The 13,578-nt window shown below is 42.3% G+C and overlaps 1 protein-coding gene across 2 annotated transcripts in view; it reads right to left on the bottom strand.

Annotated features, from left to right (window-relative positions):
• Positions 1-1,324: 1,324 nt before the first annotated feature.
• LOC126260063 (b(0,+)-type amino acid transporter 1-like) overlaps positions 1,325-13,578 on the bottom strand; it is a 548,204-nt gene continuing 535,950 nt past the window's right edge. For both annotated transcript variants that reach the window (XM_049957257.1, XM_049957258.1), the window contains one exon: positions 1,325-1,589. In XM_049957257.1, coding sequence (XP_049813214.1) covers positions 1,525-1,589 — 65 coding nt within the window. In that variant the 3' untranslated portion in view covers positions 1,325-1,524. The remainder of the gene's footprint in view (positions 1,590-13,578) is intronic.

Here is a 13,578-nt window from a genome sequence, read left to right as displayed (position 1 = left end):
GGAGGTGTTTAAGCTGCAGTACACCACGATCCTCATGTCAGCTTACGAGCCGTTGCTGTTAGTCTCACATCTGTGTGGCGTACAGTACACGGCCATAGGTTTCACCCGTACCGCCTGTCACTGACCCAGGAGCTGCTTGGGAACGATTTCCGTGCGTGAGTTACATTCTGTGAATGGGCCATGCGTAATTTCACGCTGGAGTCTTTACAAGGTGTTATGTTCTCTGATGAGTCCACGTTCAAAAATTATGGTGCAGTGAATCGCCATAACATGCACTACCGGGCCGCAGACAGTCCTCGGTGGGTATGACCTGTCGACCGTCAACGTAGGTGATCTATAAATGTATGGCGTGGAATCCTTGGGGATGAAATCATCGGTCCACACTACTACCCAGGTACACTGACAGGTGCGTTATATCGCACGTTTATAGTCGACAGTTTGGGTGGTCTCCTTGAACATGTGTGTCTACACACGAGAGTCCATACGTGGATGCAGCACATTGGTCACCAAGCCCATTCTGCGCGTGCTGTTGTGGAAGAACTAAACAATAGGTTTGCAGGAAGGTGGTTGAGGCGCCATGGTCCTCATTCATGGCCCGCAAGGTCGCCCGATTTAACACCATTAGATTTCTTTTTGTGGGGATATCTAAAGGATCGTGTTTATGTCACTGAGCCCCCTTCCCCAGATGATCTAAAACGGCGCATCGAGGATGCATGTTACTGCGTGGCACTGGAGATGTTACATCTCGTCTTTAGAAAGTGCATTGCATTGTGTATTCATAAACATGGACACACATTTGAACATCTCATTTAAACCAACTTCCCACCGCCAGAACGTACATCACGCACCACACAGCCATGTATTATGTACAGCGTGTGGTATCTGCCCCTGAAACTTTGAAGGGTTGTAGATCCCAAACTAAAAGTGATAGGAGTGTAATTTAAATTGACGTATACACAGCTGGTGTTACGTATACCAGTGCATGGTAGAAAAAACTATTGTTCTACTTAAAAAATTTTATATTTTTGCTATAACTCTTTGGATAATAACACAATATACTATGTTCACAGCTCCGCAGACAGTGTAACGTTTCTTATGGTGACCTACCGCAATAAATATTTCCGTCGCCTATTACTTTGTAACTTACAGAGGCAAACACATTTAGTGAAAGACCTTATTTCACTATATATATATATATATATATATATATATATATAGAGAGAGAGAGAGAGAGAGAGAGAGAGAGAGAGAGAGAGAGAGAGGTATGTGACATTTATTAGTGAAACTATTTAATTTCTTTTTCTTTTGAAGTATATTTCACGTGTCAAACTTCTATTTTTTATAAAAAATACATAAATATTTCATTCACCTTACCAATTCACATAAAAAGCACACATACTACTAAAAAATACAATTAGACAGGAACTATGGCTGAGTCAGCGTCAACCCGTGAGGTTGTGAGGGTCCCGCAGCAAGGCACGGCGCTTCCGGGCTGCGGGTGTGCTGCAGGCGGGGGCTCCTCATTCAGTCCGTGTTCTGGTCGGTGGGCACGGCCTCCATAAGCAGCTGCGTGTAGCGAGTCACCTTATCTGCAAAAGTAAAGGAGGCGACGCCAGCGCGTCATCAGCTGTGCAGTTATTTGGCAGTGGCACGACATGGGGAAACTGCGGCTAAGCTGCTAATGCAATGAAGATAAACTCTAGCCACCTCACTGCCTCTCCTGTGAGGAAACAAGAATTTCTGAACATGAAACCCCATTATGGATGTGTCCTCGTTTTTTCGCATCGATAACAAACTGCTTACTTGCGTACTCGTGGGCCTTGTTCATATGCAAGGAAGGCTCTGCAGTAAATATTTGTGTATTTAATGACATTGCCCTGTTCCACGTTTCTGCCAATTATTTACTTATGCCTAAAATTCCTTAAGGTGAGTCTAGTACAAAAACCTTCGCACCGACCCCTCATGCTCCTCTTCCTCAAGCATCAGCCAGTATCGTGTCAAACAGCGCGAATGACTCACCAACCGCGGCATTTTAAATGGAACAAGTGAATCAGGACGTGCCTCCTAATCACTCAAAGAAAGAATGTTTGGAAGAATAAAAAATTGTTATTGTACATAAGGAGTAGGTTTTACAATGACCTGACAGTGCCAGAAAATGTACAAGTCGAAGTTTTGTTAATAAACTTCAACATGGGTGCCATTTGTTCGCGACGTTCTTCTGCTCGATTGCAGTCGCCAAGTCGGACGTGGCTCTCAAGAATTTCAGTTTTCCTTTCAAACTTAGAACACGAACAGTTGATTTGGGAATATCAGCTGTATCCAGTCTATTCGGAATAAGTTATTGTCGAATTGGCGTGACAATCGTCTCACCGGCGTGTGCTTTTCCGGCCGATTTACTGTTTTACAAACCGTACATTTTTCACCTTACCGACTGGAGTTATTCCAGTACATGTTAATTTTAACTTGCGCAGAACTGAAATTACGGGTTTTAATTCGACATTCTGCATGATGCACTTGGCTTTTTCCTTTACAGACATTATGGTAATTTACCACAAACCAATTTGCAAGCCGGCCGTGGTGGCCGAGGGGTTCTAGGCGCTACAGTCTGGAACCGCGCGACCGCTACGGTCGCAGGTTCGAATCCTGCCTCGGGCATGGATGTGTGTGATGTCCTTAGGTTAGTTAGGTTTAAGTAGTTCTAAGTTCTAGGGGACTGATGACCTCAGAAGTTAAGTCCCATAGTGCTCATAGCCATTTGAACATTTGAGCCAATTTGCAAGCCACAACAGCACCTGGGTTGTTGTTGTTGTTGTTGCGGTCTTCAGTCCAGAGACTGGTTTGATGCAGCTCTCCATGATACCCTATCCTGTGCAAGGTTCTTTATCTCCAAGTAACTACTGCAACCCTTCATCCTTCTGAATCTGTTTAGTGTATTCATCTCTTGGTCTCCCTCTACGATTTTTACCCTACACGCTGCCCTACAGTACTAAATTGGTGATCCCTTGATGCCTCAGAACATGTCCTACCAACGGATACCTTCTTCTAGTCAGGTTGTGCTTCTACCCAATTCTATTCAGTACATCCTCATTAGTTATTTGATCTACCGATCTAATCTTCCGCATTCTTCTGTAACACCACATTTCGAAAGCTTCTATTCTCTTCTTGTCCAAACTATTTATCGTCCATGTTTCACTTTCATGCATGGCTACACTCCATACAAATACTTTCAGAAACGGTTTCCTGACACTTAAATCTATGCTCGATGTTAACAAACAAATTTCTCTTCTCCAGAAAAGCTTTCCTTGCCATTGCCAGTCTACATTTTATATCCCCTCTACTTCGACCATCGTCAGTTATTTTGCTCCCCAAATAGCAAAACTCATTTACTGCAATAAGCGTCTCATTTCCTAATCTAATACCCTCAGTATTACCCGACTTAATTGGGCTACATTCCATTATCCTCGTTTTGCTTTTGTTGATATTCATCTTATATCCTCCTTTCAAGACACTGTCCATTCCGTTCAGCTGCTCTTCCAGGTCCTTTGCTGTCTGACAGAATTACAATGTCATCGGCGAACCTCAAAGTTTTTATTTCTTCTCCATGGATTTTAATGCCTACTCCAAATTTTTCTTTCGTTTCCTTTACTGCTTCCACAATATACAGATTGAATAACATCGGCGATAGACTACAATCCTGTCTCACTCCCTACTCAATCACTGCTACCCTTTCATGACCCTCGTGCTACCCTTTCATGCCCCTCGACTCTTATAACTGTCATCTGGTTTCTGTACAAATTGTAAATAACCTTTCGCTCCCTGTATTTTACCCCTGCCACCTTCAGAATTTGAAAGAGAGTATTCCAGTCAGCATTGTCAAAAGCTTTCTCTAAGTCTACAAATGCTAGAAACGTAGGTTTGCCTTTCCTTAATCTTTCTTCTAAGATAAGTCGTAGAGTCAGTATTGCCTCACGTGTTCCAACATTTCTACGGAATCCAAACTGATCTTCCCCGAGGTCGGCTTCTACCAGTTTTTTCCATTCGTCTGTAAAGAATTCGTGTTAGTACGAGGGCAGTTCAATACGTAATGCAACACATTTTTTTTCTCGGCCAATTTTGGTTGAAAAAACCGGAAATTTATTGTGGATTATTTTCAAACATTCCCGCTTCGTCTCGTATAGTTTCATTGACTTCCGACAGGTGGCAGCGCTGTACGGAGCTGTTAAAATGGCGTCTGTAACGGATGTGCGTTGCAAACAACGGGCAGTGATCGAGTTTCTTTTGGCGGAAAACCAGGGCATCTCAGATATTCATAGGCACTTGCAGAATGTCTACGGTGATCTGGCAGTGGACAAAAGCACGGTGAGTCGTTGGGCAAAGCGTGTGTCATCATCGCCACAAGGTCAAGCAAGACTGTCTGATCTCCCGCGTGCCGGCCGGCCGTGCACAGCTATGACTCCTGCAATGGCGGAGCGTGCGAACACACTCGTTCGAGATGATCGACGGATCACCATCAAACAACTCAGTGCTCAACTTGACATCTCTGTTGGTAGTGCTGTCACAATTGTTCACCAGTTGGGATATTCAAAGGTTTGTTCCCGCTGGGTCCCTCGTTGTCTAACCGAACACCATAAAGAGCAAAGGAGAACCATCTGTGCGGATTTGCTTGCTCGTCATGTGGCTGAGGGTGACAATTTCTTGTCAAAGATTGTTACAGGCGATGAAACATGGGTTCATCACTTCGAACCTGAAACAAAACGGCAATCAATGGAGTGGCGCCACACCCACTCCCCTACCAAGAAAAAGTTTAAAGCCATACCCTCAGCCGGTAAAGTCATGGTTACAGTCTTCTGGGACGCTGAAGGGGTTATTCTGTTCGATGTCCTTCCCCATGGTCAAACGATCAACTCTGAAGTGTATTGTGCTACTCTTCAGAAATTGAAGAAACGACTTCAGCGTGTTCGTAGGCACAAAAATCTGAACGAACTTCTCCTTCTTCATGACAACGCAAGACCTCACACAAGTCTTCGCACCCGAGAGGAGCTCAAAAAACTTCAGTGGACTGTTCTTCCTCATGCACCCTACAGCCCCGATCTCGCACCGTCGGATTTCCATATGTTTGGCCCAATGAAGGACGCAATCCGTGGGAGGCACTACGCGGATGATGAAGTTATTGATGCAGTACGACGTTGGCTCCGACATCGACCAGTGGAATGGTACCGTGCAGGCATACAGGCCCTCATTTCAAGGTGGCGTAAGGCCGTAGCATTGAATGGAGATTACGTTGAAAAATAGTGTTGTGTAGCTAAAAGATTGGGGAATAACCTGGTGTATTTCAATGCTGCATAAAACAACCCCTGTTTCAGAAAAAAAATGTGTTGCATTACTTATTGAACTGCCCTCGTATTTTGCAGCTGTGACTTATTAAACTGATAGTTCGGTAATTTTCACATCTGTCAACACCTGCTTTCTTTGGGACTGGAATTATTATATTCTTCTTTAAGTCTGAGGGTATTTCGCCTGTTCGCCTGTGTCATACATCTTGCTCACCAGATGGAAGAGTTCTGTCATGACTGGCTCTCCTAAGGCCGTCAGTAGTGCTACATCTACATCTACATTCATACTCCGCAAGCCACCCAACGGTGTGTGGCGGAGGGCACCTTACGTGCCACTGTCATTACCTCCCTTTCCTGTTCCAGTCGCGTATGGTTCGCGGGAAGAACGACTGTCTGAAAGCCTCCGTGCGCGCTCTAATCTCTCTAATTTTACATTCGTGATCTCCTCGGGAGGTATAAGTAGGGGGAAGCAATATACTCGATACCTCATCCAGAAACGCACCCTCTCGAAACCTGGCGAGCAAGCTACACCGCGATGCAGAGCGCCTCTCTTGCAGAGTCTGCCACTTGAGTTTATTAAACATCTCCGTAACGCTATCACGGTTACCAAATAACCCTGTGACGAAACGCGCCGCTCTTCTTTGGATCTTCTCTATCTCCTCCGTCAACCCGATCTGGTACGGATCCCACACTGATGAGCAATACTCAAGTATAGGTCGAACGAGTGTTTTGTAAGCCACCTCCTTTGTTGCTGGACTACATTTTCTAAGCACTCTCCCAATGAATCTCAACCTGGTACCCGCCTTACCAACAATTAATTTTATATGATCATTCCACTTCAAATCGTTCCGCACGCATACTCCCAGATATTTTACAGAAGTAACTGCTTCCAGTGTTTGTTCCGCTATCATATAATCATACAATAAAGGATCCTTCTTTCTATGTATTCGCAATACATTACATTTGTCTATGTTAAGGGACAGTTGCCACTCCCTGCACCAAGTGCCTATCCGCTGCAGATCTTCCTGCATTTCGCTACAATTTTCCAATGCTGCAACTTCTCTGTATACTACAGCATCATCCGCGAAAAGCCGCATGGAACTTCCGACACTATCTACTAGGTCATTTATATATATTGTGAAAAGCAATGGTCCCATAACACTCCCCTGTGGCACGCCAGAGGTTACCTTAACGTCTGTAGACGTCTCTCCATTGATAACAACATGCTGTGTTCTGTTTGCTAAAAACTCTTCAATCCAGCCACACAGCTGGTCTGATATTCCGTAGGCTCTTACTTTGTTTATCACGCGACAGTGCGGAACTGTATCGAACGCCTTCCGGAAGTCAAGAAAAATAGCATCTACCTGGGAGCCTGTATCTAATATTTTCTGGGTCTCATGAACAAATAACGCGAGTTGGGTCTCACACGATCGCTGTTTCCGGAATCCATGTTGATTCCTACATAGTAGATTCTGGGTTTCCAAAAACGACATGATACTCGAGCAAAAAACATGTTCTAAAATTCTACAACAGATCGACGTCAGAGATATAGGTCTATAGTTTTGCGCATCTGCTTGACGACCCTTCTTGAAGACTGGGACTACCTGTGCTCTTTTCCAATCAATTGGAACCCTCCTTTCCTCTAGAGAGTTGCGGTACACGGCTGTTAGAAGGGGGGCAAGTTCTTTCGCGTACTCTGTGTAGAATCGAATTGGTATCCCGTCAGGTCCAGTGGACTTTCCTCTGTTGAGTGATTCCAGTTGCTTTTCTATTCCTTGGACACTTATTTCGATGTCAGCCATTTTTTCGTTTGTGCGAGTATTTAGAGAAGGAACTGCAGTGCGGTCTTCCTCTGTGAAACAGCTTTGGAAAAAGGTGTTTAGTATTTCAGCTTTACGCGTGTCATCCTCTGTTTCAATGCCATCATCATCCCGGAGTGTCTGGATATGCTGTTTCGAGCCACTTACTGATTTAACGTAAGACCAGAACTTCCTAATGGAATGTTGTCTACCCCCGGGGCCTTGTTTCGACTTACGTCTCTCAGTGCTCTGTCAAACTCTTCATGCAGTATCGTATCTCCCATTTCATCTTCATCTACATCCTCTTCCATTTCCATAATATTGTCCTGAAGTACATCGCCCTTGTATAGACCCTCAGTATAATCCTTCCACCTTTCTGTTTTCCCTTCTTTGCTTAGAACTGGGTTTCCATCCGAGCTCTTGATATTCATACAAGTGGTTCTCTTCTCTCCAAAGATCTCTTTAATTTTCCTGTAGGCAGTATCTATCTTACCACTAGTGAGATAAGCCTCTACATCTTTACATTTGTCCTCTAGCCACCCTGCTTAGCCATTTTGCACTTCCTTTCGATCTCATTTTTGAGAAGTTTGTATTCCTTTTTGCCTGCTTCATTTACTGCATTTTTATATTTTCTCCTTTCATCAATTAAATTTAATATTTCTTCTTCAACACATTTTGTGGACAGTATCTACATATACCACTGAGTGTCTTGCAAAATTGTATCATTGTACGACACACACAGTTCAGAGGATATGACGCCATGAACACAGAGACGCGTGAAAAACTAACTTTTGCTTAAAATGGAGATGATCGGGGAAATCCTGTGACCTGGCATTCTCATCAGGCATCGTCTCCGATCTTCTCTATACTTTTGAATTTTTTCATTCATCTTGAAAATATTTAATTCTGTTCTAGTACCTTCATTTCTAATCATGTCACTCCTTGTGGAGCCCCTCGCCTTCAGTAGGAGTCTCATCTTTGCTGTCTGAATTTTCTTTTCTTTTTTATGGTAACCAGCTTTCGCTTCCATAGGACAACACAGGAACCGCCATCTCTTCATAGAATTTCATAATTAACTCTTTTTGTAGTTCACAGCCCAATGTTCCGCAAATGGTATCAATTTTTGATCTGGCTTTATATTTTCCGCGAAATGTTATTATTTTCGTTTTATTTCTACAAATTGTCAAGTTTTATTTCCTGTATCTTTCGTTCGTCAGGATACTGACCTTTGAAGATCATCTTCATACTTTTGAATATAAACGATGTCGAGGAGATTGGGTAGTTTTTTGTTACATCCGTCTCAGTTGAACTGACATAAAATTTATGCTGCAGTGGTTACCGGTTTCGGGTTGACGCGCCGATTCTCAAATCACACACCTTGTTATTAACTGTGATTAGTGGTACAATATGGTGCCAAAAGGGCACAAATAGCTTCTGCAGAGAAAGATATACTTTTGACAACAAGTTTTGTTATTTTTACATTATGAAACAGTTCACTTCGTGATTTTTTGTGTAAAAAAGTAATTAGTTATGATTTGCTGTGATCTGTGTTTCCTCTCATCTGGTCTGGAGTTCGCACTAGCACTTTGTTACCGACATGTAAGCACAGTTTTGAGTTCCGACCTTTTTCACACTGTTCACCATGTTTCTCCTTATGTTTGTGGTGTACTGCTGTTCTTTTGCCACTCGATATAACGATTTCTTCGGTCACTGTGCTTTTAACAACGTAAAATGTTGCAACTTCATTACGTGTTTCTTCCCGTTTGGTGTGTTTACCTACTTTTTGCTAACCTAACGACGTATATTGTTCAAAAGCAACTTCTAACCATGATGTTTATGAGAGAAAGAGTGAGCTGGAGAGAGAGAGAGAGAGAGAGAGAGAGAGAGAGAGAGAGAGAGAGAGAGAGAGAGAGAGAGAGTGTTTTCCTTAGTTAATGTTATTTCTTTTAACTGATTCCTACCTGTGTTTATTACAAAACGTTAATTTTTGTAAGGACTTTTCATTGCCTCTATTAGGAGATAAGATAGCCATATTTAGACAATCTTCCATAGGTTATCACAGCTCAAACGGTCAATGGCTTTCCGAAGGTCGATGAGAGTGATATGGGTTTCTGTATTAAATTCTCTGCATTTTTGTATAATGTTCTTAGTTACAAACACTTCGTCATTGCATGAACTACCTAGTCTAAATTCATTTTGTCCTTCAGAAACAATAGGTTCTGCGATAGTCTTCGTGCCGTTATTGATTATCTTTGATTATGGCTTGTAGCAGTGCCACGACAGCTTTTACAGTCATTTCGTTTCCGTTTCTTCAAAAAGAGAGAGTACTTCTGCTGTATATCAGGCACTGGGGAACTTTTAGTTTCTCCAGCATTCATTTATTACTTGCAAAAGTTTATCTTGTTATAAGCCTCTAGTTTTCCATTTATTCCACCTATTGCGGTAGCTTTCCCAGATTACACTCATCCAGTGTGTGATAGTGAACGCTAAGCATCTTGCAACAAATTTCACACATAATTTCAAATCTTTTCCAAATTTTTCTCATTTACAAGCTTAAGTGCAAATATTTTAAACAGCTGAAAACTGTGTTATACATGGCAGTTTCATTCTTTGAAGACTAGGGGCTCTGTTCGTATGTATCTAATACATTAAATAACACTCGTACATAAAATAGTGACGCAGTACGTATCTTTCTGGTTCTTTCATGCGAATCGTGGTTTTGCCTGAAAACTGAAAAAAAGGAAGAAAACCAATACACAACACGGTGCTATTGGCGCTATTTGACTGTCAAATAAATCCATCCCATGAATTTAATAATACAATACAATTAAAGGGACCGAATATTCGGTTTGACGCATCCGCGGAAGAGGTGGCAGCGATTGTTGTTCGCTCAGCAAACGGCTGAAAACGTTTCGCTGGTTTATACACAGAATGTGTTTCGATTGAGGCAAAGCATCGGATCCCCGATTGTGAGTCCATCGACCTGGACGGTTAACACGCAAGGTTTCGTGCTCGTAACAGCCCACGCTGTTTTGATATTTTTGGGCGTAAAAATTTCAGCCGCGCGGTGCTGTGCCATAAGCATCAGTAACGAAGCGATTGTGAGATTCGTAGAACAAGCACACTTCCTGTCTCAGATTTCAAACATAAAACTGTCACCGTTTAGAGCCGAGTACTGCAAGTGCTACGAAATCCAACGAGTGTTCGGATTTGACGAATCAACAAGGCAAGTAATTATCTTTATTATTACTGGAAGATGTATTCCCAGTAGCCCAGACGGACTGAAGTTAGATTTTCCGGCGAAATATTTCTACGACTCTTCCTCAGAATCTGTGAGCAGTCATCTGTGTCGAGCACAGTGTCTGGAGTTGCTGCAGTCTGGTGGTTGACTCTGTAGCCGTGAATGCACATCTACACATTTCCCTGATCACGGCACAAAATCACAGGGACAATGGAGAACGACAGGCATCTGTCAGACAGGGAACCGTGGTTCAAAAATGACTGAGTCGAAAGTTCCGAAGACAGACTGGTTGTGAGGTAACTAACGGCAGAACACAATAACTTAACGAATTCTTGTTTATAGAGTACAATGCTAGAGGCGCGCCCTGGCCTCGCATGGGTAGCACTAACAAGGGGAGGCCGCGAATTGTGAAATTCAGATTCGATTCATACTGCACATAATAAAAGCTCATGGCCAGCGGTGTAATGTGGCAAAGCACCAAGATGCACTTCTCAGCCGTTGTCGAGAAAATCGACAGTTAAAAGAAACCGTTGTGGTGAAATACTCTCTATGATTAATAATTTTCTACAGCGTCGTGGCGCAGCGGTAAGCGCTTGGATTCGTAATCCGAAGGTCGCCGGATCGAATCTCGCGCCATGCAACTTTTTTTTTTAGTATTTGTTTTTTTGTAATTCAAATATATATATACACACACACACACACACACACACATATATATATATATATATATATATATATATATATATATATATATATATATAATTCCCGGCAATCAGTTGCAACAATTATGCATATAATAAGTTGTTGAAAGTCGTTTGTCGTGGAAAAACTGGCGACTTCGAACATCATTATGTTTTCCGCAAACAAAGTTGTATTTCACAAATGTTATTAATTGTCTTCATAATGTTAACCACGTATAGTTAACGGAAGACGTAGAAACGATATTCCGAAACGAATACGTATAGCGTAAGTCAAACGATCGAATTGAAATAGAGACCCCACGAACACAAATTTGCTGTGGCAGGTATGAAATATAAACTCCGTTACTCGCTCGATACACTTGAAGGACAGATGTTGAATGGGTCGAAACGAGCCGCCGCATAACAGCGTAGTTGCCTGCTAACTTCGGAAGAAGGTAGATGCGGTCTCTACCGCAACTTACAACATCGTCGAAAATCAGTGCGGACGGGAGAGCTTTGGTACACCCTGTTAAAAAAACGGAAAAATGGAGGCGGTACAATTGGAGAGCGATCCGCCTTCACCAATATGCATAAGCAATTCATTAATAAAAACTAATAATAAAAAAAAATTGCATGGCGCGAGATTCGATCCGGCGACCTTCGGATTACGAATCCGAGCGCTTACCGTTGCGCCACGGCGCTGTGGAACGTTGTTAATCGTAGAGAGTATTTCACCGCAACGATTTCTTTTAACTGTCGATTTTCTCGACAACAGCTGAGAAGTGCATCTTGGTGCTTTGTCACATTACACCTCTGGCCATGAGCTTTTATTATGCGCAGTATGAATCGAATCTGAATTTCACAATTGGCGGCCTCCCCTTGTAAGTGTCTACGCCGGGACGACTTCCCTGGCGTAGCGGCAATGAATCGCGACAAAGGTTCCACGTGAATGTGTGTATTCGTGGAAACTGTATAGGGAAGATGCCAACAACATTTTCTAATAGCCTTCGCATGGAGACATCAAAACGTGGTAAGGGAATTTATAAAACGTTCAGAAGTTACTTATATATATATATATATATATATATATATATATATATATATATATATATATATTTATAAAACGTTCAGAAGTTACTTATATATATATATATATATATATATATTCCGCTACTAATAATTTCGAGTGGTTCAGTGGCCTGGTGCAAGTCTTTCAATTGGATGCGTCTTCAGCTATTTGTGTGTCCCTAATCAGCCCAGTTTATCGCATCATGCAAAGGTGACCCACATTTTAAGAAGAAACCTGGACCTTGTGTCATTTCTGGCGAACCTCCACATCTTTGAGAGGTGGATGATAGATTAAGAGGCAGACTAAAAAAAGTCCGTAGCCCGATCGGGATTCGGTCCCGTGATCTTTCGAGTTCGAGCCTGCAGTTTACGGGAAGACCACCCGCCCAACACAATATCTCGCCAAGCTTTGCTGCTGTCTGGTGTTGCGGCGGCTATTTATTGCTTTTCACGCCAGGTACCGCCTCCTCTGTATGTGACAAAGACCTTGTAAAAAATAACTAGACTCACTGATGGCGCTGCAGTCGCGGGATAATTTGAACCTTCGGCTGGACGCCATTATAGTGGTTGTAGTCTGATGTGTTGTGTAGTATTGTTTATGAAGACCCTGATTCAACGTTGTATATTTGTTGGGGCGTACATACAGTATTTGTTACTCGTAATTCTACTGTCTGTACGTTCCAATGAAAAGAAGCACAATGGTGAAGAGTTGTACAGCGATTAATTGTACAAATAAATTCGAGAAAGGAACGAATATTACGTTTCACAGGTATGTGGATATTTTAAGTTGTTTTGTATGTCGGTGCACTTGCTTAATAAATGTTTTTATAACACGGTATTAGCATAATGTCTGTGCATCTATTTGCGGGTTTCCTTTCTCAAAACCACAGCTGTTACAAAAATGGTTACACGCTGTCAGGAGGCAAGATTTCCGACCGACAGAATACCATTTTATATGTTCTGATAATTTTGAAGATAGTTGGCTGATCGGTAGTGTTTTCATGGGCTAGGTTAGGTTGAAACTTGATAATCTGTTCGTGAGTTGCCAAAGCACTATGCTGTATATAACGCACTTCTCGTCATAAAATCTAAAGCAAGGTAGAGTCAGAAAATATCTATTAATATAGTGGGCAAATCTTCGAGTAATTTGATGCATTTTGCGTACATCTATCGTAAATGAACCACGAAAAATGCTAGGGGTCCAGTCCATAACTTTTAGCTACGGCAGATTCCATGTAGTACGTAAGATAAATTCATAAACAGGGACTAGTTGCTGTTTGTTCATAAATTAAAAAGTATATTGTAGTAACGTATTTAAATGAGGCATTATGTTTGTGACCTAACTCAAGGGAAGGCATTTTATAACCAAAAGCGATGTATAAACATTCGAACTCCGCGTGTCAGTTTACCACTCTAATGGCCGCCGCCCAGCTATTCAATTTGTCCGCTCTTCACAG

This window comes from Schistocerca nitens, chromosome 5 (genome assembly GCF_023898315.1).
Source record: "Schistocerca nitens isolate TAMUIC-IGC-003100 chromosome 5, iqSchNite1.1, whole genome shotgun sequence".
Taxonomy (NCBI): domain Eukaryota; kingdom Metazoa; phylum Arthropoda; class Insecta; order Orthoptera; family Acrididae; genus Schistocerca; species Schistocerca nitens.
Note: the sequence above shows the minus strand (reverse complement) of the source record. Positions and strands in the feature narration are given on the sequence as shown.